This window comes from Hippichthys cyanospilos, chromosome 6 (genome assembly GCF_059441005.1).
Source record: "Hippichthys cyanospilos isolate Australia breed blue-spotted pipefish chromosome 6, RoL_Hcya_1.0, whole genome shotgun sequence".
Classification (NCBI taxonomy): Eukaryota; Metazoa; Chordata; class Actinopteri; order Syngnathiformes; family Syngnathidae; genus Hippichthys; species Hippichthys cyanospilos.
Window position 1 is genome coordinate 5,083,807 of NC_142374.1, and position 26,584 is coordinate 5,110,390.

The window sequence follows — 26,584 nt, forward strand, 5'->3', positions numbered from 1 at the left end:
GCATTCGATACAGGTAAATGGGTGAATGGGCACCTAAATTGCCCAGCTGCTCCCTTGAAAGTCAGCTCCACTGTGTCACTTGTGTGCTGGTTTGGAACATTTATTTTTGTGAAATACAAGTTCAAAGAAAGAAAGATGAATTTCTTGCAGTGTTTAAAGTAATAAATAGGACATCTAAGAGGGTATGGACAATCACTGACTGTAAAGTAAGCGTCCGCCTGGATAAATAATTGAAAATCAATTCATGTTAAGACATTTTATTGAGATTTTCAATGAACAGTTTCAGCCTAAACAAACAATGCAATTCAAATCATCGTTTTGCATCAAAGGATTTCAAACGGAATTATTACAGCTTGCTAGATGTTTCAGAAAAGTTCTTTTTGGAGTTGAAAGGTCACATTGCAGAAAGAAAGTTTTTGACGGAGAACAGCTAAGTTGTGCCAATGATATACATGTTATTCATTTGGATCGAGCTTTAGGAGTGGATGGAAGGTCGGGCACATGCACCTGGAGTTTTGTTACCAGGCAGCAGGAAGGTAGTGTTTTACTCGGAGAACGGGGGCACGCAGAGCAGACATGATCTTACACAACAAGAAAGGATCAGAAATCATTGAATTGGCTCCCTGCAGAGAACGATTTCAAGTTCTCCGCGGTAGAGCTTCCCTCCATCAGACAGGCTCATGATGCTCTGCTTGTAGCTTGTCAGGTTCTTCAAGTCTGCCTCCTGAAGGACAAAGGTGTTGTGATAAGTTATAGGATCGAATCTCTGCATCTCCTGCCAAGTAAAGACATCAGTCAAGAAAACATTATTTGCATCCTAGTTACTGTACACACAAAATGGGAGCACAGTGGTTTTTTTGTTTTTTTTGTTCATTTTTCCAATTCGGAACCCTCTCCATTTTCCTCTCACATTACTAATAATAAGCAACAGGCGACCTGGTCACAAGTTGGAATGTGTCTGTTTAAATAACGTGTTTATTAACTACATATGCCTGTGCACTCTTTACGGTGCATCAATAAAGCTATTCTCACACGTTTGCCCATGTTTAATCATATTCGCCCTCCCCAAGTAGGTAAACAGGAAAAAAAAAAAAAAAATCAACAAACCAAGCAGTTCTAGTGACAATGTAGCTGCTTTCAAAACATGTAATATACATTGAATTATGACTATTGTACTGTAAGTAAAGCAGCAGGTACCTTTTGAAAATTATTTCATTGAAAAACCTGTGGATTTATGAGGTTAGCTACATGGAAGTATCAAGTGACGAGGTATTGTACTCATATTAATGGTGGAAATGAGACTAAACGGTTGCATAGATCCTCATTTGTCTCACAAAGATCATTTACAACCGCATAATTGTGGACAATGCTATGCCATGGAGTTAACAGAGTGTGAAGGAAGGGAATCATATATTAGGTTGTTATCATTATGTGCTTATTTCTTGTCTAGAATAGCGTGCATTGCTATCCATCTATGCAGTCCTACTGTAGTTCATCTGGCCCCAGTCCTTAGATAAAGCTGTTGACGTAGGAAAGTGTGAGCTGGGACCTTGGCCCAGCTGTTGCTGACGCCCGGGTGGCTCTTTTTGCTATGTCTTGTAATGTGCAATGCTTTGCTGAATGAATAAAAAGCAGGCGGAGACACTTGAGCGACGAAAATGCTATTGGCAACGCACAAGTATGTACGCCAAGCTTTTCCCTTTGCCTAGGTGGACAAAAGTCAATCTTGGCTGGTCTGACTTACTATTTTGCTGTTTAGCAGCAGGGCTTGTCTTAGTCTACTTTTAAAGATAACCCTGACACAGAGTTACTCGCTCTAAAAAATGCTCTCTATTTTCAGCATTGAACCAGAAAGCGTGTTTACATGATTGTTTCCATTAGCCAAGGCAGCCCACTTTCAAGGTATCAATGTCGGTCAACCGGTTTGGTCCAATTCTGTCTGACAAACCATATATGGATGTTAAGGATAAATTACATACAGAAAAATGCCCAAACTCATCAAAGCTAATCCATGCGTTCACATTTACCTTGCTGTTGAATTCCTTTTCATAACACAACATAATGCCTTCTACAGATGTACAATCCAAAGTGTCCTCTCCGCCTCCATCACAGCCTGATATGGCAACTGTACAGCACAAGACAGAAAGACTCTCCAGCATGTGATTAAGACCTTACAGCACATCTGTGGAGCACACTTTCCCTCACTGCAGGACATTTACCACACCAGGGTTCTGTGGCGGACTCACAAGCTCATCAGGGACAATACTCACCCACAACACAACCTGTGTGAACTGCTGCCATCAGGCATACGCGGCAGGAGCCTGAGAGCCAGGACTGCCAGGGTGGCAAACAGCTTCTAGCCACAGGCCATCCAGATTCTGAACATTTCCCTCACGCACTAATCTGTCCTTCACCGCATGCACACATGCACCTAACAAACCCTTCACAGTGCAGGAAAGCTGCTAAATACATAATACAGTATTTTGCAGTACTGTACATGGTACATACATGTACCTCATGTACATGGTACATACATGTACCTCAATCTTCTTCATATGTATGCAGTTTCTTCCACTCAATCTACTCCATAATATGCTAAGAATGTAAGAATATTCATTTATTAGTGGTTCTTTATTACTGCCCTTATTGATATTACTATTTGGTTTTTTTTTTGGTTTTGTTTTTTTAATTGCCTACCTTATTTGCTCGATTTGTAATGTAGTCTGCTGGGGGAAGTGAACAGAAGAAGAGTTTCATTGAGTGGTAGTACTATGCATATGACAATAAAACTCTTGAATCTTGAATAAAGATAGTTGTTGTATTGTGTGTGTCTTGCTCAGATGTCAACGTGGATCCCCACAATGAAGATTCTCTTCCATCTCCAGTCAAGAATTCAGTCCTCTTGCATTATCACACATGCCTGAAGAGAACCCTTTTCCAATGGTTGCTGAGTGTTGGCAATGTCAGTAAGGTTGTTTGCAGACAAAAAAAACCCAAAACAAAACATTTGTTAGGCTGTCTATCACACGAATGGCTGAAATGGCTTCCAGGCACTTTCGCGATCTAAGTAAACGAGAATAAGCAGTGGGGGTATAAGAGATTTTTATCAAGGTTTATACAGGTATCAGCAAATTTTATTTAATGCTGTGAGACACTTTTCAAATGAAGAGCAAATTAATTGGAATATGAAGAAACCTATTGATTCATTTTTAGTGGTTCCTTTTCAAAATGTTGTACCTTTAATACAGGTGCTGATTGGCATTAGAGATGCAATTTTTATACCAGGAGAGCCAGAGAAAACTCAGTTGGCAGACAACACCCACATTATTGATGTTCAAAATGAACTGTGTAATCAAATTTGTTTATTTGTTGTTTTGTATTCTTCATGAGCAATGTCCAGTGCAACGTCAGTCTTCATCATAAAATTTAGGAAAATCGACTGTTTCATTCTGCGTTAAACTCAGTGTTAAACACCATAAATCATCAATTTTTTACCGCAACAACGACATAAATCAATCACTACTGTCTCTCTTCATCTAGCCATGTTGAATATACTCCATCAGTGCCGTCTACTACTTGGCTTTCATGTTAGCTTTTCGGACATTGTGTCCACACTTTGCTGATTGGTTCTTTCAAATTTCTGTTGGGTTAAGTTTGCCCCACATCAGACTGGATTTGGTTACTTCTATTGGGACAAATCCACTTGTAAAACACCTCACACATAAGAATAATCTAATAAGACACTCTTATAAGACTCAAGATTGTCATGTACTTCACATCTTTCATTGGGAAGGGGCATAAATGGGACAAAGACAGCCCAACATGTCTTAATAGATTAAAAAAAATGTCAGGTTTCTGTTACACACATGTGTTGTACTTGTGATCTTTTGTTTTTCTGTGTAAGACGTGGTTGGGTAATGCTGCTGCAGGGCGCAAAACATCAAAAGTGGATTTGCCTGCACACACACTGTTGGAATTGCAGTTGCAAAGGCTTTTCCCAAAGTTCTTGTCTCACCGTCTTGTTTGCCAGGCAAAGGTCTCGTAGGAGGGCGTCCAACTCCTGCTCATCGATGTATCCGTTCCCATCCTGAAAACAGGGTAAAATGAACATGTACTGCTTTTATCTTTGACTTCCATAATATTATATATTATATCCATATTATGTTTAATTAAGAACCATTTATTAGACAGTTAACTCTAAAGACATTGGATGCATATTTGTATAATGCTCATAGTACAGTATATGGTAAAAACATTGCCATTAATAAATGTTGACTGTAACTTGATGAGTAAATTAAAGTCAAAACAATTTCACTATCCCTTTATTCTTCTCGAACATATCAGAAAACTGAATGAATTAGCATTTTTTACATTTTCAAAGTGATCTTTGTAGTTTCTTGACTGAAATACAGTATACCAAATCTTGGAAGACGACTTTCTACTCGGCTTTGAGGAGACATCTGGTCAAGCACAGAGAGTCATGAGAAATCAAAGTAACGTGTGAAGCACACGGCCATCATTGCGTGTCATCATGCACTTGAAACTTAATTTGGGGCTCTTGCTGTGAGCCTTGTTAGGATTTAAATGACCAGACACACAGTGCGCTGTTACCAAAGCACTGGCAGCAGCAGTCAGTGTTCCTGAAGCAGCACTTACATCAGGATGATGACACTAATTGCACACCATTTGCCCCGCAAACATGCTCATGCAGTCATCGATTCGCACTCCATCCTGAGTCTGACATGCAAGCACAACCAGATTATGTTTGAATAACAGCTTCAAACTGAAGAAGTTTGATTTAGTTAACATCATATGGAGAGATTATTTTTTATACTGGCTTACTTCAAATTGAACTGTCGTAACTTTCCATCAAAAGTAAGCTAGGAACGTTTTTGTTTCGGCTAGCACCACGTTGGGGAGAGATGAGGAGTCTGTTTAAAAACGCTTGGAAGAATTTAGATCGTTTGAAAATACTAGGATTCTCTACCTGTTATTGAGAAGTGTGGTTTGTATGCTGTAGACTCCATTCACTGCCACCTATAGTATGGGAGAATATCGTCTGACTGCGGGAGAAAGCTGCTCCTAGTATTAAACGCGTGCTGGAGTGTCAAGTATAAATCAAGCTAGACTTTTGCTGCAGGCCTGTATTTGCCGTAGTGTATTTCAGTACAACGGAAATGCAGAAAAAAAAAATTGTATTATGCAACAGGGGCATTTTTCATAATATGCTGAAGTAAGAAAGGAAGGAAAGGCTACAATGCATGGATTTTTTTTTTTTACACTTTTTTTTTTTTTTGCACATGCAGGTTTCGTTGTAGAGTTTTGCTCTATGTCAAGAGATTTTGTGGTGTTGTTTCTTTGTTGACGCACGTTTGAGATTTGTTTTCCAGGCTTCCGCTATAGCACTCGTAAGAGAAATGGCATAAGGCTTGTTTTTTCCCCCCTCATCCCCTTATGTTTCGCGTTCCTTATGTTAGATCTTGAGGTTGGATCTGAATTGGTTGATTGGAAGATGAGGTAACAAAACACACGATAACTGGTTAGTCATCATGCTTTGAACATTGATGCAGGTTGGTCAGGTCAACTTGTAGACAAATCATTTGAAACTCAATTAGTAACAGTATGTAGAGCTTTTGCTCTAATTTGGTGATTCTTCTCAGGTCCTGGTCCAGAAATATAGACTTTGTTTTGCAACGTACCTTGTCGTAGTATGTGAAGATTGCATTGAACTGCTCACTGGTCAGCTTGACACCCTTAAAAATAAGATGATTTTAACTTACACTTAAAGGTCAGAATTAGTCATCTAACGACTCAATAAGTTACATCATGGAAGCTTTTTTTCATTTTGTTATATTCTGTTCTCTACCTGAAATTTGAGCAAGAAATTCTCTTGAACGGGTAAAAGTCTGGGAGAGAGAAGAATTTAATCAATGAACAAAATCATTATCATTCATATCAAGATGCAGACAATGGGTTTAAACCTAAAAATTACCTGAGGGAAGTGAAATTGCACATTACCTTGCCATCTCTGAAAGGCCCAATTTTCCATCGCCATTCAGATCAAACATCCTGAGCTACAAGGCAAAGCAGTGATAGGAACAGGCGGTGGCAGGTTATTCATAGGCTAATGCATTGAATAGATATAATGTTCAGCAATAGAAAAATGGACACCAGTTAAGCAGGACCTTTTCAAATTATATCTACAACGTTGCACAGAAGGCATACAAAGGGACACTGTAATAGTTTCTTCAAGGTGAGTTAGGATTTCTCACATCAGACTCAATTATCGTGCACATTTGCAAATAGACATTATATTTCATTCGAAGCTGAAAAACATCTTCAATAATTCTTATTAGAATTGTATAACTCTAACACGCAACATCCTCGTTATGTTTAGAGGTGAATCACTTGTACTGTATATCTTTAAAGATTTTCACTTAAGTAATGTAGTGAAGTGAAGCCATGTGTGATCAGCAACCTGCTTCACCAAATCAGGTCAGGTCACCTCTGGGGCCTCCAAGAAGTAGCAGATGTTAGCACATCTGGCTTATAAACACACAACCTGCAGGACACAAACTGCCCGGACTACTGAGGCACAAAATGGAGGTCCCTGGATTAAAACGTACAGATTAGAAGTAGATTCCATAAGAACATCTATGATTGTGTTCTTTGCATAAATTGTGGTCCTTAAATAAAATTAAATAAATAAATAAGTAGAATACTGGTAATAAACTTTACCCTACATTGACCATCTATTTGTATTTTACAACCCCTTTTCTTCAAATCGTTTAATAGGCAAACATATTAAGAAACAAAACAATAGTCTTACAATAGTCTGTGTGTACTCTGTAAGCTTCTGCTCATCGTAGTGTCTGTTAGCCTTCTTCAAGAGGTCTGACAGAAAGCCCTAAGCATACACACACACAAAAAAAAGTGTACTGGGATATTTTTCATGAAAAATGACTTTATATGATGTTTGCTAATATGACGTATGGTTTTACTGTGGCATTGAAAGTCTACTTGAAACAATCATGCTAAGGTAACCACTTAAGTCTTTAAGGTTACAGACATATAGAGAACTTGTAACAGATAAACAGGGATAGTCATTTTCATAGTTATGCTTTGCAAGTTCGTGTGACAGATGATGATTTTGGGGAAACAACATGAAACAAAAATACTGATAAATGTATTCTGTATACAGCAGTGGTCCCCACCCTTTTGATCACCGCGGCCCGGTCAACGCCTTAAATTTAGACTGCGGACCGGGGGTGGTGGTGGTGGTGGTGGGGGGGGGGGGGGGGGGGGGGGCTGGCTGCTTTAAAACCACATCACAAACGTATGGACCGGGTATGGTATGGACTTTTTGTCCACTTTCTTTTTAATAGCGAGAGGAGAGGGGAGGGGGCGAGCTTGCTGTGCACTTCAGGTAAATCCGGAAAAAAGAGCGTTGCTGAGAACTTTCACTTTTCTGGGATGTGACAAACAATATTTTCACGGACAGCACCTTTATTCTGTGCGGCAATACTCGCCTGCCAAAAAATAAAAGTTGCACTGTCGCAATCGAGTGGCCGAGACCGTGCTAAACATTGTGCTGACAATGCTGCGTTATCGTTAGCTTAGCACAGTTAACTACGGTTCAACAGTTGTTGAGTGAAGCAAACGCTGCACATGCCAATTGTCCCAAGTTCTCACTTCCGCCTTTCGACAAGCCAGGTGAGGGATCTTGCTTGGCTCTGTTTCGTATTGAAAGCTCAGCTGGCCGTGTTGGGAAGCTCTGGTGACCGCAAAGCGGCCGCCATGATTCATTCCTGCCCCCTGCGTGAGCCGTTGAATGCTCCCGAAGTTGATTGGTTGTGGAGACTCGAAACGCGGAAAAAGTAAATAAAAAAATAACTTCACTGGAAGGCGCTTCTCGTGACCGCGCACGGCCATTTGCGTCGCTCCATTCGCGTCCATCGCGTCGCCCGACGTGGATTCGCGCCCAGTCACGCGAACTCTATTGACTACAAAACAAAACGCTCCGCTTGTTCGCGTCGATCGCGTTCGGTGCACGCGCACCATTAAACTAAATCATCTCCAAAACATTATTTCGTGTGCAGCCCACGCGGCCCGGACCGGTACCGGTCCGCGGACCGGGGGTTGGGGACCGCTGGTATACAGTATAACTGCAAAGGGATTCAAAAGTAAGATTGTCTTTGATGTTATTTTTACATAATTACACTGCAATTTTATTAACTTACCTAAAGCACATTTTCACACCTCTTGCCTACAAACTCATTTACATTTTTTTTTAAAAGCATTGAAGGACTCATACCTCATTTGCACTTTGCATCCTGGAAATAAGAGCCAACAACAACTAACACAGTTTACATAACCATGTGATGACCCTGTTTACTCCCACAGTTGGGCACTTTGCTTAACAAAATTTAAGGAAATCCCTTCCACAAGGTGGATGGCAAAAACAATTCCGGTTGTTTTTACTCTGTTCAAACCATGCTTCTGTTTATCAAAGTCAACCTTTGAAAAGTAAATTACAGAAGGGAAATTGACCTTGTCTAAAAATGGCTTTGTTTTTCAAATGTAAATTTCAATTAAATTAACTACAGTGATGCCTCACTTTAGCGGTTAATTGGGACCAGGACCTTCCGTGAGAAGTGAAAACCGCGATGTCAATCACAAAACACGCACGCTGGAACTGTGACTTTTATCATGTTTTCTACAGCGTTCACTTTTATTAGACTTCCTGGCGCGGGCTGATACGACACAGCTCTTCGTGAGACTACAGCCACTTAAACTTACATTTACTGTATAAGGTTTAATAATTTAAGATGTAAGTAAATATATGTATTGCAATAGTTGGATGTCCAAGGTGTCCGTGGCAAGTGCATTTATTGTTCCTGTGTAAGTCAGGCATGCAAGCAACCTTCTTTAGCGCACATATCGGCAATGTGTTTTTTTTTATTTTATTTAAAAAACAATCTGTGATGCACTGAGTGCGCAATAGGCGAGGCGTGATATAGCGAGGGATCACTGCATATATATTTACACAAATGTCACTTTGCCCTAAGTTGATCTAAAACAGAGGGGCTGTTCCCTACAATGGATGTCTACGGGGTTAGAGCAATTTGAATTGGATTTGGTGAGGCCTAGAGGCGACCTAAAAGGTTTATCATGGATGTTATATCTTAAATCTTTTGGTCACATAAAAATAATAACATTTTGACATTTTAGTGGTTCCTCACTGTTTTGGTTAATTAGCACACCAACATTGCAAAACTGACACGTCTCCCAAAAGTATGCTGTTTGCATTGAAAGTGATTGTGTAATATTTTGACAATCACTATTTATATTTTCATTCATTTAAAACCACTATACTTTTCAATAGGGTGTAAAAAAACGTGTTCTATCTAACCAACACATTTTTTATATATGCTACTCACATTAAGTAAGGGATATTCGGCTTTTCAGGACGAGTCCAGAATGCATTAAAACCTTTACAGGTGACCGTAATGTGCCTTCTTTAAGCTATTGAATGCACATGTCTAACTGTCAAATGTCTCAATAGTTTTGCACACTAGTTGCTGTTCTCTATCTAACGAGGAGCTAATGGCAAAAATCACAGCAGGTGTTTGATCCTTGAATTGACCAATAAATGTCCTGGTTCAATTAAAACTGGTGTTAAACAGTTGTTTCATCATACTTTTCCCATTTTGACATCATGAGACCAAGACTACACCTAACCTAACCTTGATTAAGGTTTATTTGAATTTGATTGACAGCCAATTGTTTGTTAGCAGTAGTGGATGGTGAGTTTTGGACCTAGGCACCACTACCAAACAATTCTCGCATGTGACGCATGCAAATCTGGTTGTGGGAACCCCTGCTCCTGATTGGTGCAGCATCTGCCATCCCCACATGCAAATCTGGTTGTGTGAACACCTGTCTCCAATTTCATTACCGCTTGGCTGCCAGGTCAAGTATCGATAAAAGCACCACTTCTATGATGCTTGCTGTCCATTGTGTTCTTTGATTACTTTTTCTCTTAGGGAATACACACTCTTAAACACCTAAGTGTGTGTATTTAATGTGTGCTCATACTAATACATGGCAGAGTTACATCACAGCACCACCTGGCATGCATATACAGTAGAATTCCGCGCACTCCTGATAAGTGGATGAAGCCTTTTGAAGACTTGCTTCTTTCCATTTAACTAGTTCACAAACATTTTAACTTGTGAGTGCTGCATGTGCACGCAACAATCCATGAGTTAATAAAAAAGTTTTAACTCCAAATATCTTCTAACAAATCAAAATCAACTAAAAAATAAATTCATGGTCATTCATGACTTAAATGTCATTTTGTATTATTTACAACTGTGTTTAATGCCATCTCCACAATTTAGGATGCTGTTGATTGGTAATTTTATTAAAGTCAAATTCAAACCTTCAATTCGTTGGCTTCAATGTAGCCACTGCGGTCTGTATCATATCGCCGCCATGCCTGGAAAAAAAAAAAAAAAATCTTGTCTTTTTTTTTTTTGCTTCCATTAATGAACTTTTTTGTTGAAACTCAGCAGTGTCATGGTACATGCTGTGAAAAGAAATTGTTCCATCAGGAAAAAGAAAAAACAAAAACTGAGCATTTACCCTAATACACAGTCAAAGGCAGCAAGGAATTAGAAAGAGTCATTTTAATGAATGTTTTAATCAAGCTGCTGTCCATGTCCAAAGAAGGATTCCTTGTCAAAGATAGATGGTCCCTCCCCTTTTCTCATCTCACCTCTTCCCCGTCTCTCCCCTTCTCATTTGCTTGGCTCTGCTAGCAGTAGTGTTATCCATTATACATGACCCTGAAAATAGAAGGTCCTGCTTTCTCATTCTAAGTCTTTAAAATGTCTTTGCCGACTTCCTTTCTACACACCCTTCAACAAAGCCCAATTAATCCTCTTTTCTTGTTTTATGTTCCCAAACTGGCTCCCAAGCTTCCCGTCGACATTTCATTAAGTTTCCTCTGAGATTTTTTGCAGTCGTCCATTCTTTGTATCCTCCTGACATTCTCCTTTCTTTGCCCTCCTTCTCTCATTTCATGATTTCCTCTGAATGGCACTCAGGAGAAAGACACATTTCCCCCCTGCATAGTTGCTTTATAATTGGCTACTTTCTTTCATCGTGGCAAATCTAACATGAAATCTTCCATATTCTTATTTTCAGCAGGGAATTGGGAGACTAAATTATTTCATATTCCATGTAGCTTTCAACACTGTGAGGAAAGCTTGCTGTTACGTCTACTATCGTTCATTATTTATACTGCACATAGCACTGAAGGTCTTTTACGAAACTTGGGATTAGTAAATAGACTTGTTAAATACATTTGCTATAATCTTTTTCACCTAAGAAAGACTTAATATTCTTCTAAAAATATTTTAGCACACAGCTGTTTTGCATAGAGCATCCGACAGAGATTTAGCAGTCACATGGTTCATTCACCCAAATGTGCATTTACATATTTGAACCTGAAACCTGAGGGGAAGTGGGTTTGTGGCTATGCACAAACCACTGGGATTTATTTACTATACTTGATAGACCTGCCTCAAGCCTCCAATAAACATTACAACAACATAAGACCATTTTTTAATTTTTTTTATTTTACATAAATGTCAAAAGCTGATTAGTCTAATATCTTCATCGTATGTTTCAAGAAGTTTCAAAAAAATGATCATTTAATGAAATTGAGTTGATTTTGAAATGAGTACTATACTGGCAAGCAAAGGCTGCAACCACAACATTTTTTTTGATTGTATGCTTCATGTGAACATTACAGATTTATTATTGAAAATTTTGATAGACTTGGCGGAGTTTTCTGGAAACATCGTTCAATCTTTGGACAATGGTCCTTGCAAATAGTAACTTCCATGGAGAGATATTACATTTCTTTTCACTATTAATTTGTTTTACTTAATACTATGAAGATATGTCTATGAATTTGTGACTTATTTGTTTTGTTTCATTTTAAACATAAAAACAGCAAGTCGCTGATTGACATAATTAACCTGCAATATACGGAAAGCCAAGCAAATGTGTGCTGTTACATTACCCTTCTGTGGCAAAAGTAAGGCTTCAAGCCCAGTCTGAGAAGGGGCAGCAGAGGAAGCTCATGCTAATTTTCAAAAATGATAATAATCATAATAACAACGATAAAATCAAAAATGCTTACCGCCATAAACTCAGCACTGGAACTGACAAATTGTCTGAAGCAGAGCAAGAAGTTCTCTTCGGTGGGAAGAATCTGCGCTAGCTACAAAGATAGAATGACAGAGAAACAGATGTGGAAATAAGACGAGAAGGCCTTTTTCAGTGACGGCTTCTGTAAAACCTTTTTCCTCCTTGTGAATAGAGGATTCCTACATAAATAATGCACCAAAGCCCGCAGATGCCCACGGTAAATCTTTTTTTTCTGTCCATGTTTAAACTTTCTTAAATAATTATTAAACCTCTTAAAATGGTTTATTTTTGGTGTACAAGATGAGTGCATTTGATTGACATCTCTTCAACTGTGGCATGACAGACCGGACCAAACAGAGTGAATACCAAAATGATTAAACAACAACTATGAACAGAAACACATAACCTTGAACCATTTTATCATACCGTTTTATCATACCGTATCAATTGCAGAATTTTGTCAACATTCTGGACCTGGGCACTGCCTTTGACACAGTCAATTAGGTGATCTAATTACAGACCTTACAACACGGATTCAAGTCCTGTCTCAAGGACAGGACATACTTTGCTGAATTTAAAAACGGTGTCTCATATCAAATGGCTATTGTTGTGGTACACTGGGGGTAACTCATGAGATCCCAATTTTTCAATGTGGCCATGCGTACTGTATAGACTGGCTAATAATAGTTCTGTACAAGAAAATTTCAAGGTTTGAAAGGCATAAGCTATTTTACTTTCCAAAGACAAGGAGATACTTTAGTTCTTTCAACTCGGTTTTGAATTTTCACATGTATCCCAGTGATCCAGAACTGCAAAGGTGACCGGAAGTTTATATCCTCAGATAGAATTTCACCTTTACAATGAATACAAGACTTGATGACAGTCAAAGAGATGTCTACCCCTATCCAAAATGGAAGCAGTGAGGCAAGTTGACACCATATGAGTCAACAAACCAACCCTCGGAAATAAACTTACTACAAAATACTTGGACACTAAAACTCACGGAACTAATCGCCAGAAAAATCTTATTGACTGCAAAGACAGTTTGACACTGACCCAACAAGAACTGAAAGAAAACCGGAAACTAAATACACTTAAGACTAATGAGACAACAAGGGGCACCTGGAGAAGACACGATTGGATCAGGGAGCTGATTGGCCAACACAAGGAAAACAGTTTAATGAAGACAGGTGACCGCAATTACACTGACGGGGGGCTGACACAAGGGGAACAAACATGAACTAACCTGAACATTAACTCAGAAAGTGAAAAAGAACAGAAAGCCCAGACACCAACCAGAATACAACAGCACGTTTGCCTCACAGTGCGGTCATGGGGTTTGCATGTACTGTCCATCCCTGTGTGTGTTTTCATTCCAAAAACAAAAGTGGCAGGTATATAAGAGGCTCTGAATTGTCTTTTGGTGTGTTTGCGTGCATGAATGGTTGTTCGTCTTTGTGTGCTTGATTGGCTGGCAACCAGTCTAGGGTGCACGCCCAGATGGATGGATGAATGGATGGAAGTTGTTCACCATAAGTTTTGTGGTCTCGACAAACGCAACAAGAAGTGAATGAAGCCAACATGCAAGTTATCGTATGCTGGCTCTCAAACCTGGCAACAAAACAAACCTGTTTAACCATTTGAACAAATACTACCACACGAGTAATTATGTTGAAAACATGAATGTGAGCGGAGTCCACAACAGTCAGGTTTGAATTAGCATTGGCGGTTTACCCACCAACTACTACTGAAGCAATAAATCCACTAATCGTATCATCTTTTGATCATGCACATTTGAAATTAATGAATGCAAATTTCAACCGTACTTTAACCCTAAGCCTAACCCTCTTACCTTTACCCGCAACCCTAACCTAACCCTGTTGGCACTGCAACATGTCCTAAAACTGATCATGTTTACATCTAAAGGTGTCTTCATTATTCCCTGAGGTGGCAGTGTGTATATTATTTCTCTTGCGTACGACTAAAACCTACAGACTGGAATTTCCATTTAATGTATCATCTTTGAAAATCAGATCCACCCAGTGTCCTACCTCGGACATCTCAATTCTTCCATCTTTGTTCTTGTCGAACTTCTGCATGAAGTCCTTCATCTTTTCCCTAAATGTTGGGTTTGAAGGGTCCTACAAACATAACACAAACACATAATGAAGTAAAAATTCATCCTATATAAATGTGCAGAATGTTGTAAAAGACTGCCTGCTTGACTCACCACACCAGCACCTCTCCGAGCGGATTCCAGTTCCCGGAAGAAATTCTCCAACTCCTTCCCTTCGATATAACCATTGCCTTGCAAATATAAAGGACATAAATACACACAATTGATAGAAATTCAAACAAAGTCAAGACTTTCAATTAATTTTAGAGTGTTTTTTTTGTTTGTTTTTTTTAATACTCTTAACAATCACAGTTGCAACTAGGCCACCTCAATTTTGAGGGGCAAAATTTTATATGACAAGTGTGATACTTCCAAAAATAACCATACATTACAACACTTTAATAATAGTAATAAATAGTAATACATCCATTATTTTTTGAGAATGTGGGAGGAAACACGAGTATAAGGAGAAAACCAATGCAAGCACAGGAAGAACAAGCAAACTTCACACAGCTGGAAGTAAACGTCAACCTTTACACTGTAAGGCAGACGTACTACCCTGCATTAATAATATTGTTTTTAATTGTAGTAGTGGTAGTCAACCAATGTGTAAAATGTTAATTTATACATTGATCAGTACAGTACCTGCAAAAGTACTTGCCCAAGGACACATTGACACATGATTTAGACAGAGTGGGATTCGCAAAAGCCGACACTTTGGTGACTGGATTATCTGCCAACCCTGAGCCACAGCCTCTTCCAGTCTTTGTTTTATTTTTAATCCATCACAGTTATGTTTACGCTCAGAGCTAGAGAAACGAGCATTGTCGGAATACTTTGGACAAAACAACAGCTCTATTCATACAGTTACCTTTTCTACACAAATGGTGCCCATTAAGTTTCATGTGAGCGTCAATGCATCGATTCCAACAAGAGCCTTTTACCAGTCACACAATTCCTTCCCTTCAAGATCAATAGATTATCCTATTGAATAACATAAAGTAAAGTGAGGAAGGCACATGCATAGAAGCTATTGATGGAAATCCAGCTTCTAGGATTTTGAGCATGGTGATCAATCAATTTTCTCTGAATTTCTGTTTTCTCTGTTGTCTTCTATTCAAAGTGGGCTGCCCCCAGGAATACAGTCATTCAGAATGGAAATAATGGTGCTCCTTTCATCGTTAGTACATGAGACTTTGTGCCCCCAAAAATGTTGTGTACCAAGGCCTTTAAATGGAAGGACAAATGGCTCCAAACGATTTGACTAGCTGCTTCTATAAATCCATTTAAGGCAGCAGTGCCTCATTTAACACTGACAGAGATGATTATTTTGACTTCCTCTTCTCCTCCTCAAACTCATCAGCCTCCTCTCTCATCCTCGCCTCCTCCATTCCATTGACATTTAGTAGCTTTGTTCTATACACAGACATTCTGCGTGCGTGTGTTTGTGTGTGCGCGTGTGTGTATTTGTGGTGGTGAGGGGGGCATATATGTGCTTCTTAGTGATGTTATCACAACTCATAAATGCTCGCTCCTGCTGCTTCCATAAGTAGGACAGCCTCCCTGCTATGAAGCCTCTCTCCTGTAGGTCTTACTGACATTTAGCTCTCTGGGGAGAAATGACCTCAGAGGCAATTAGTGCAAGTACATTGTGATCAAATACAAGGGAAGTGGCATATGATATTAAAAAAAAAAAAAAAAAAAAAAAAAAAAAAAAGATTTCATGAATGCATTTCCCAAGTGAGCGTGTATTCAATTGAAAGGAAGAATAGACCTATACATAATCACTGTGTGTGTGCGCCTGTGTGTTTTGCCTGAGTCTGAATATAAAAATTTCAAATCCCTAAACTTACATGAAAGACCTTCTGGTTTATCTCACAGCTGCAAGATACAATACATTGTGTGCTAATTAGACCGTCAAGCTAGTGAAAACTATGTTGAGGTCTCTTTTCAGGGACTTTCATTACATACAGTTTTTATTTATATGGCGCTTCAAAGACGTTATGTGCAGCGGAAAGTGGGCCGGAAGATAATGCAAGAATATTTTCTAGATAATTTAATTAAATGTTGAATTACAGTTAATTTTTTATTTATTTACAGAAATGATACTGGTACTGAAAACGGTTCTAATTATTTTGATGTATCGGCCTTTTTTCATTTTAACACCCCGACAAAAATAAAAAGGAACACTGGGTTATTATTAATGAAAATCATTAGGCTTCCAGTCCAACTCGGTATTGTAATATTGTGCAGTTAGTATTTATTTTTTTTGTTTTATATTTATGTGTCTTTGTTTGTTTGGTCTGTACTTTGCCATTGTTGTAATAGATCAGTTAAACCCAAACTTAGATAGGATGGAAATGCACACTTTTCTCTATTCATTTACAAAACTAGCAGAGCCAGTTGCAGGAACTTCTCATTTATTCTATTTTTCTTCTACAGTGATTTTTATTACTGTTCTTACTTAATTTTATATTTAAGATTGATCATTTAATTTACATATTAGGAGCTGTACAGCTCTTTGGTCAGCTCTATGAGTTTTTTTTAAACGCTTTATAAATAAACTTTGACTTGATTTGAAGATTGGAAAGCATGCAATATGTTTATTTATACATTTATTTCTAGAAGTTGCCACAATTTTATTAAGAAACAAAAGTATCACAATCGTTAGGGTTCCAATATAATAACTGCCTGTAGTAATTGGACTTTTGGCTAGCATTAACATTTAAAAATATCCATACTGTAGTTTGCTTTAGGCATGGGGTGATATTAGTATCTGGCGGTATTATAATCTTGAGCAAAAAAAAAAAAAAAAAAATCACAATATCGTGGTAGCACAGTATTGAAAATACTAGGACATATATCATATTTTTGGACTATAAGCTGCGACTTTTCCCTATTGTTTCGAGCCCTGCGGTATTATAATCTTGAGCAAAAAAAAAAAAAAAAATCACAATATCGTGGTAGCACAGTATTGAAAATACTAGGACATATATCATATTTTTGGACTATAAGCTGCGACTTTTCCCTATTGTTTCGAGCCCTGCGGCTTATAGTCCAGTGCGGCTTATCTGTGTTTTTTTTTTTTGGGGGGGGGGGGGGGGGGGGGGGGGTTGTCCTTTTTTTTTTTTTTCGCTATGGCAGATATTTTTGCTAAAGTGTCAATTTATAGAACAGCTATCAAATAGAACTGAAAAGATGTGAATCAATGGCTGTGCTCAAAAAGAGTTAAAACAATATACTGTATAGTTAAAAAAAATATACAGTGGTACCTCGGTACTCGACCGCCTCTATACTCGACCAAATCGGTGCTCGACCAAAAAATTCAAGTAGGTAATGCATCGGACCTCGAACAGATTTTCGGTTCTCGACTAGCCGAGCCGAGCCGAGCCGAGCCGAGCCGAACGCGCTCCTCGGCCCTTCTCGGCCAGCGGGTAAGCGCCAGTTCAACTCAGACCGCCAGCGGAGTAAGACGTTTGTTCGAGTATTTCTTCCCGGATTTAAACTTTTTCGTGTTGCTCTAGCCCTTAATAATGGGATTATGGTCGAGTACCGAGGTACCACTGTATGTCTAAATTTAACAAGTGAATGTATAAAATTGTGGGAACATTTGTGATGTGTAAATTTTATATACAGTACTCAGTATGTGTTATTTTATTCATGTATTTTTGATTTTAAATGAATTATGTAGAATGTGTTATCTTCACTAAAATAAACTATCAAACAAAGTGAGAAAAAAAATAATATAATTGTAGCATTGATTTCACTATGAACTGCTATTTAACTAACAGATATCCATCCATCCATTTTCTATAAATATGTTGGGACTAAGCATGCAGACATGTTCAGTCTGTTAAAGAGAGGATTTTGCTTTTAGCAGACATTCATAAAAAAATTAAATAACTAAAAGAAATATATAAACTTAATTTATCATCTTTTTGCGTAAAGATCTGATGTTATTACCTGCAGCTTGTAGTCCAGTGTGGCTTATTTGTGACAAAAATCACTTTTTTGCCCATATTTTACTGCTGCGGTTTATATACCAGTGCGCCTTATAATCCGGAAAGTACGGTAATTTTCAAATCTTTTGTTGGTAGATATATTTTTAGATTATATAAATTGTTTGATTTTTAAACAAAATATACAATACGGCATTTGTTACAGTAACATTGACCATGCACAACAATATAAAAAAAAAAAAAAATTATGAATGCACAAATTTTAAAAAATGAATTATTTGAAATTAACTACTATCAAGTGACAGGAGCTTATGTCAATTCAATCATTCAATTACATTAATAGTATAAAGTGAATTCTGTCATTTCATGTCGACAAGGGGTCACTTTCTTGACCCACAATTTAGCTCCATAGACTGCATCCTACCTTGAGCGTTATCACATAAAACACTCTGTAAAATTAGCATAAACATGTTAGTTATCTTAGCAGTGGAAGTGGCTAACTAAGAGTGGTGTTGAAGCCGACAAACCAGGAAGTGGACGCGATTGACTGTGGCCACCAAAGCGTATAAGACACATTGGAGGAAGCTCCTGCTGCAAGGCTTCAAATTGCCCGTTAGGCAGACGACGCAAAAAAATTGAGATGGTTTAAAATGACTTTCAAAATGGTGATTTTTGCCAATTCTGCCATATTTTTCAATTAATGCAGTTTACTTTGACACTTTGGACAAGTTCTCCATCATATCTGTTGAAATAGTATTTGGTAATGATAAAATCATTCATCAAGATGATAAATGCATTGAGCCATAGAGCAAAAACCATGAAAACATTCCTTGAAGACACATAAGGTCAATGTCCTGGCCTGCAAATTTTTGGATCTTAACCCAACTGAAAATCCAACTGAAAAAGTTGGCCAAAAAATGGATCATTACCAGAGTCCAATACGCATCGCTGATCTGGCGAAAGTAATCAGAGAAAATTGGAGACAGATTGATGAAGAATACTGTTTATCACTTATTAAGTCCATGCCTCTGACCAGTGAGATGTCCTAAAATAAATGTTGCATAACAAATTACAAGTGCTGTTTATAAAGTCTTTCTCAAGCGATTACACCCCTCCCTCCATCCCCATACCAGAATTAGTTTTCACCTACCTAATATGGTGGAAGCAAGGCCCACAAACAGGGAGTGTGACAAATAAAATACTGCACTTCAACTGCATACTTTGCATGACCATTATAACATTGCTAAAATGGCAAGAGACCTTTGATTGTAGCTCTGTAGGTTTGGGATGTGAACTCAGTTCACATGAATGACGCACTTGCATTCTGCACAGTGCAACTCAAAACCTCTAAAATCTGCACAGCCAGCAAGGTGAAAGGTTTGCAAAACCACTTTAAGCAACATACTTGTTAGAGTACTGCATCACATATCCCAAGAGATGCCTCTTAAGAGGCCTTTTACTTTTGCTTGAGTTTCTCATTCTGAAAGTCTCCGAATTGTAAGTAGTCCCAAAAATATGCATATTTAAAAGGTATGTAAAGAGGATTTGGCATTCAAAGGAACTTGCAATCCAGCAATTTCAAATGTTTGTTCTCCGTGTTAGAGATTTAGATTAATATTCAAGATTTCATAGCCATCTTAACAAAAAGTGTTGACAGCAAATGTTCTATAATTAGCAGAAGGAAGTGCAGGTGGCTTTTTTTTTCAAGCTTTGAACAGAATGAAATACAAAGACCTGACCGAGACAGCAGAGGAAGATGAGAAGGACGCAGCACAGCGCTGCAAGATGCAGGCGCAATCCAGGCGAGAGTTGATCCTGCGCCAAAAGGGGAATATAAATGTAATCGACATCTCCAGATGTACTGTATCATCTGTGTATTTTTGGCTACGAACTACAATGCTTGCTCAATCTGGGTAAAGAAATTAGCTTTTCTTTCTATCTGTTAGCAGAAGGATATTCCCAATAATGAGGGAAGAATTCACATACTGCAGCCAACTGTGTTGATACACCGGCCACATTTGATGAGCAAAGCAGCTTGTTGTGAAATACAATATGTAAAAAAGAAGACCGTAGAAGGCCTCGAAACAAACCTGTGATGATGCTGATATCCATAAGTTATAAGATGTGCTATACATCATCACAATCCACGTTCATTCCCCGGTGGAATAACTGCCAGCACACAAGCAGGCATCGTCAAAACAGACATTCAAGATCGGTACCCAGGAGAGTGTTTATATAAAATGGGTTCACATCATCTGCCTGAATGTGGTAATGTTTATGAGGATGCTGACCATTTAAAAAATAAGGGTACTTAGGACATATTCACCGGAAAATCAACCAACTTGCTGGGTCATACGTGTTGGGTCCATTTCCCCGCACACATATGTGTTTGTATTTATATATGCAATATATGTTGACTTACGACATATATCCGTTCTTAAGACATGGTGTAACCCGAATTTAAGCGTAAGTCGGAACACCATACAAATAATAACTACCACTGTAAGAGTGCCTCGTACCATCTTTATTGTAAATGCACGCCCTCCTCGTCCGGGGAAAAGTTTACTTTTCTTTTACCACGTCCACGAAGTAAACAACAGCAGGTCATTTATTAGATACAACGTTTTACTGTAGAAAATGTCCAATGTCAATAAAAATGCTTGTTTTGGAGCAATCAACATTGTAATACAAACTGGTAAATCACCCGCGGAACTGTTATTATGGGTAGTGGTGTCCAGAGGGGACTCGTGATTGGAGGAACAGGTGTTATGGTGTGTGGTCTCGTTTTTTGCTTTGATGGTGCTCTATTTCATTTGTTGTCAGTAAACTGGCTGTTTTTAGCTTCATTCATCCTGCCTCTGACTTCCATTATGGATCTCTACAACGTTGGCTTTTTTGTTTTTGGTGTTTCGTTGTGTCCAGCTGGTTTTCCAAGGGTGTGCTGCAGCCACAGGAGGAGAGGCGCGGCTTCACTCAATGAGACGTTTCACTTCCTGGTTAGAAATATCAGTACCAAAAAACCTCATAATTAATAAGAATTTAAATTGTCATCGAGCCAAATGCAATTCATAAGCATACACTTGACTGTGGAAAATTTTAAAATATGATATTGGCCCTTTATTCATTGTGCCCATACTTTGGAGGAGTGACACAAATATCGATAGTCATACCGCCTCGGAGGTTGCCCGGGTCAACAAAGCTCGCGCCAGTTGTTGGAGAACCACGCACAGTGGCTAACCCAAGGTCACACAGTCCTTATCATGAAAGACTCCCAGAAGGGAGCAGCCCCAACTACTGACCTGTAATCTACCTCAGCACTACATGGATGCTCCTAACAGGCATGGCAAAATAAATTGTCACATGGATCAATACATGAGCAAAGCACAGCAAGGCATTGGTAATAACAAACACCAACTTCCTTTTGGCAGGGTATTCGCCTAAAAAATGTAAAACCAGAAGCACCAAACTGTGCACTGCCTGGACTGACTGCCTGGAATGTTTGGAACTGTGTATTTTCAACAGTGTTTTAAGAACCTTCACTCAGAACTCAATGAGACAACCCTGGAAGACAACTCGAAGCCAATTGCACAGGTGAATATCAAATATGGCATATTCCAAGGACATGCCCTGTCCCCGCTGCTCTTCAGTAGAGGACTGAACCCCCTCAGTCAGACCACAACTAAGAGCAGCTTCGGGTACCGGTTCAAACGTGTAATAAGGATCAGCCGCCTATGGATGACATGAAGTGGTATTCTAAGACCGCACATGAAATCGACTCCTTGATTCATCTCACGATTGAGTGTCCAGTATATCTATGCATGTGTTTGGAATGTGGGAGGAAGCCGGAGTGCTATGAGGAAACTCATTAGGGCAAGGGGGGAACATGCAAACTCCACGGGGGGACGTTGGAGCAAGCTGGAATTGAACTTGGGACTCTGAACTGTGAGGCAAACGAGCCAACCACTCCTCCTCTGTGCCGCCCTGCTCATCAAATATTTCAATACATGTTTTTTCTATATATTATTACCCTCATTTCAGGATTTTTTTCCCCCAAATGATTAAAAAAAATGAATTTGAGGGTGTTTCTCAACCTTTGGCATATGTGTGTGATTGCGTGCATTTGTGTGTCTGTGTGTGTGTGTGTGTGCGGCGGCAGAAGGGATGGCTGGGCTGGCTGGGATAGAAGAAAGCTATAGGAATGATTCATGACGCGTTGACAGAAACGAAATCAATAAAACCTATAATATGGAGCTTTTTTAACCGCATAAAGATGTCACCTGACTCCACTTATTGACAAAACGTCGACAAGCATGCATATGAATGGAACTAAAACTAATCAACATCATTCAAAAGTGCAGACATTCAACTTAAGTTTTAAACGATAATGTGCAACCATACTACACAAATAAAACGAAATGACTGTTAAAAAATTACTGTTAAAATCGTTGCTGGAACGCTATATTGCTTTTTTTGTGATATTTTACGCCTTTTATGCGTTCATATTAGCGCTAATCATGTAAATCTGTGTTGAATAAAAAAGAAAACAATGCAACTGACACGCTGTGATTCAGTAAGACATTATAATTTATTGAACAAATTCTAACGCTGTCTCATTGTGAAGCCTCTTCAAGTTTTTCGACATTCTTTCGTGCATGATGTATTCGACATTTTTTTACATTTTTTCACGCGTAGTTAATCGACCTTTATCGAAAGCCACTGACGCCAAATACACAACAAAACGACCTCACCATCGGCATCAAAATGCTTCCAGATGTCGAGGAATTGGGACGCGGTGACTTCGGCCAGGTGCAGGTGAGGAGGTTGTGCTTTGTTGGCCATGATGCGCTTCTTGGATGATGCTCGTCTCAAGTCCGCCGCTAACTTTTCTGGGGCTCTTGGCCAACTCAAGCATCAGACTCACAATGGTGCGCCGCCGCTCGCTCGCCGCTTTTTTATCTCTGTTTTGACCGCTAGGGGCGCATTTCCTGCTATCTCATCTCATCTGTTCTCTGCTCGTGCGCTCAGCACGTCTTTTGCAGTGTGCTTTCTGGTGTTGTGCATGTGTGTGCGCGCGTGTGTGAGTATGTGCGCACGCGCGAGTACATCTAAAGTGCCTGCCAGAGCTTTGCCAATGTGTGTGAAGCTTCGCAGACATTAATTAGAGCTCACACACTAATCACATTTCCCACATTGCCTCCAGCAAGCAGTGATTAGCCCACATAATAAATGTAAATTCTGGGAGGTGGGGGGGGGGCACCTTTTAATTTGGTGTGCGGTAAAATAAAGCCATGAAATAATGGACGAATTAAGCAATGCTTTCACTGTATATACAGGACTGTACTTGTATTTACGTAATTCAAACTACTGCTTGGGACCGGTGAAAATATATCAAGGTATTAAGAAAGAAGTGACGAACAACAGGGAATCAATTCCAAGGAGTATTTTCTTTTTACTGAAATCTGTGAAAAACAAGCCTCTCTTGAATATAATATAATTAACACACATATTTTTGAAGTAGGCAAATTAGGTGTGCTTGCTATATGCATGTACACACTTTGAGTCTGCATTTCAATGGATTGCATACATTCTTTATTAGGGTGAAACACCATACACAAAACTAAGGCGTTAGCTATCTATCTATCTATCTATCTATCTATCTATCTATCTATCTATCTATCTATCTATCTATCTATCTATCTATCTATCTATCTATCTATCTATCTACCTACCTACCTACCTACCTACCTACCTACCTACCTACCTACCTACCTACCTACCTATCTATCTATCTATCTATCTATCTATCTATCTATCTATCTATCTATCTATCTATCTATCTATCTATCTATCTATCTATCTATCTATCTATCTATCTATCTATCTATCTATTGGATCTTTTAGAAAAACGTTGATCTTTTCAAACCAGCTCAAACGCAGCAGTCTTTTGAATGACACATTTAAATGAATGATTCCTAAATGAATGGCTCACGACAGGCCTGCTACCAATCCCCCTTTCGATGATTGTTTTGTCATTTGCAGACCGACGTCCTCATTTGCATCTCCCCCAACAAACACACACACATGCACACACACGCATATCGTTTCATGCTCAAAGTTAGAGGTAAACATTCTTCGATGCTGTAAGTAAATGCTGATTTCCCCAAATGGAAACCGGCCAGTCAACATGAATCAGGTAAAAAAATTTAAAAAAATAAAAAGTGCACCATTATGCTCAAGAAAGATTCTTTGCTGAACTTGATCTTACACGAAGAGGTGAAACAGTAATTTTCCATCTCCAAACTGCACACAGTGCCAGGATGTACCCACCGGTGGAGAGTCACTTGCAGTTAAGCTTGCATAAGTCACTTTCACAAAATTGGGGAATGCTAGCTCAGAATGCCCTCGGGCATGTGCTTGTGCATGTTAAGAAAGTGCAACAGGTTTCACAATGATGAAGAGTGTATATTCAGCAAAGGTGTCCACCTCTATTTTCTCATACCATCACTCTTTATTAATGTGCTCTGTTGGTAAAGCGTACCTAGAGGAATAAATATGGGCTATCAATTCAATAAAAAAAAAAACCCTTCAAAATGTTTTTTTTTTGGCTTTGTTTTAATTTGCTTTTTTATTCAAGCATAATTTAATGGACAGCCCGCTTCCAGGTTTTGAACATTTGAATATGTTTCGCTTAACTTTCTCTCTGTATTTCTGCTTCTTATACGACACTTGGTAAAACTTTAAATTCCCAGTAGATATAGTTGATATTTAGCCAATTACAAAATTTGGATTTTTAACCATGTATTCATACAGTATACTGTATACTGTAGCCAATTACAAAATTTGGATTTTTAACCATGTATTCATACAGTATACTGTAGGTGTGATATATGATGTCAAACTCCTTGGCTTACAGTATTAATATTTTAACTCCACAGTGGGAAACACCTCTGTGGGCTGTTTGTAAATAAATAATGGAATTGAAAGCAGGCATGTTCCCTTCCTTTTATTTTTCCTACTGTTTTTCTATCTGAGATGGGTTGACATATCAAAGTACTGAAAGTGTTTGGCCGCTGGACCATACTGTCTCGAGCACTATTAAAATGTCACAAGGTAAGCAAAGTTGTATTGAATTGTGTTGGCTGTACATATTGGTGATAGCCAACGTAACTGCTGAAACTTTGAGGCAATTGCTGTGTGAAGGTGTTTGATGCAGTGAGAAATGGGAAATTTGTGTTTGCCTACTGGTACAAATTCAAAACAAAAAATTGACAAATATGTGAAGTGCAGGATTTAAAATTTTGCCGGCATGAGGGAAAATGCTTTTATTTTCTTTATGGCTGAAACTGTGTGTTGAAAATATGCTACAAAGGATGTCACAAAACTGTTTGAAATGATCAGAAAAGCACCTAATTTTAGAAAATCCATACCAAAATCCAAACCCATACAGTATAAAGACAATATAACAAAATAGATGGGATATAATCTATCTATATTGGGGACATTCCTCTTCAAAGACTGCCGCTGGGACGATATACAGTAATATAAATGGTCTAAACCAAGCATATCCAAAATCCGGCCCGGGAGCCAAATATGGGTTGTGTTCTAATTTCCAACTGCCCACAGCCTCTGGCATAAAATTAATAACGTGTGGCCCGTAATCACCACTGACTACAGTTGAAAATACAAACATACAGTACAAACAAGCTAGTTCATATTTCACCAGAAGATGGGATCCTAGCTGTGGCACAATAGTGATGATAAGCGGCTAGAGAAGATGGATGATTTTGTCATCACAGTATCAGAAATGCTTGGTCATGTCATTTAATTGTCAATGTGTTCCTATCAGCTCAATGGCGTAAAGCATCATGGTCTTTGTAGTTCACAATGCCATGATTGGCCTTATTGGGCAAAAGACAATATATTTTTGACACAGATATGCTACTTTAATGTTGTTTACTGATGACGATGATATCGTGGCAATTTTAATATCACAATATCGCTGTAATTGTTACATATCAACAACCAGACAAAACTATTGACAAGGTGACCGTAAACAAATGTACTGTAGCCAAAAATTGAAACTTTGTTCAACAGTACATACTAATATCTCACTGTGATTCACTGTTGCGGTCTTTCCATGGGAATATCCAAAAAGTCAAATCCTAACTGTGTGAATGGTGAATCTTATCTTGATTCTTATTTATATTACCATGAACACGGCTCAAAGTGTTAAAGGGCTTTGCCAATGATTTAATACAATTCAACATAGAATCAAGCTAATTTCATA

The 26,584-nt window shown here is 38.7% G+C and overlaps 1 protein-coding gene across 2 annotated transcripts; it reads right to left on the minus strand.

Moving 5' to 3' along the window:
- Nucleotides 1–241: 241 nt before the first annotated feature.
- On the minus strand, nt 242–23,258 carry calb2a (calbindin 2a). 2 transcript variants are annotated; one of them, XM_088417341.1, is made up of 11 exons: nt 23,046–23,253; nt 14,453–14,529; nt 14,274–14,363; nt 12,215–12,295; nt 10,445–10,501; nt 6,830–6,907; nt 6,019–6,074; nt 5,867–5,906; nt 5,700–5,753; nt 4,016–4,087; nt 242–724 (listed from the first exon to the last, which is right to left on the minus strand). In XM_088417341.1, the coding sequence occupies exons 1-11, from the start codon at nt 23,134–23,136 to the stop codon at nt 608–610; spliced, it is 813 nt and encodes a 270-aa protein (XP_088273467.1). In that variant the 5' UTR covers nt 23,137–23,253; the 3' UTR covers nt 242–607. The 2 variants fall into 2 exon arrangements, with proteins under 2 accessions (XP_088273467.1, XP_088273468.1); XM_088417342.1 differs by lacking the exon at nt 6,830–6,907 and having other exon boundaries at nt 23,046–23,258.
- Between the last annotated feature and the right edge of the window lie 3,326 nt (nt 23,259–26,584).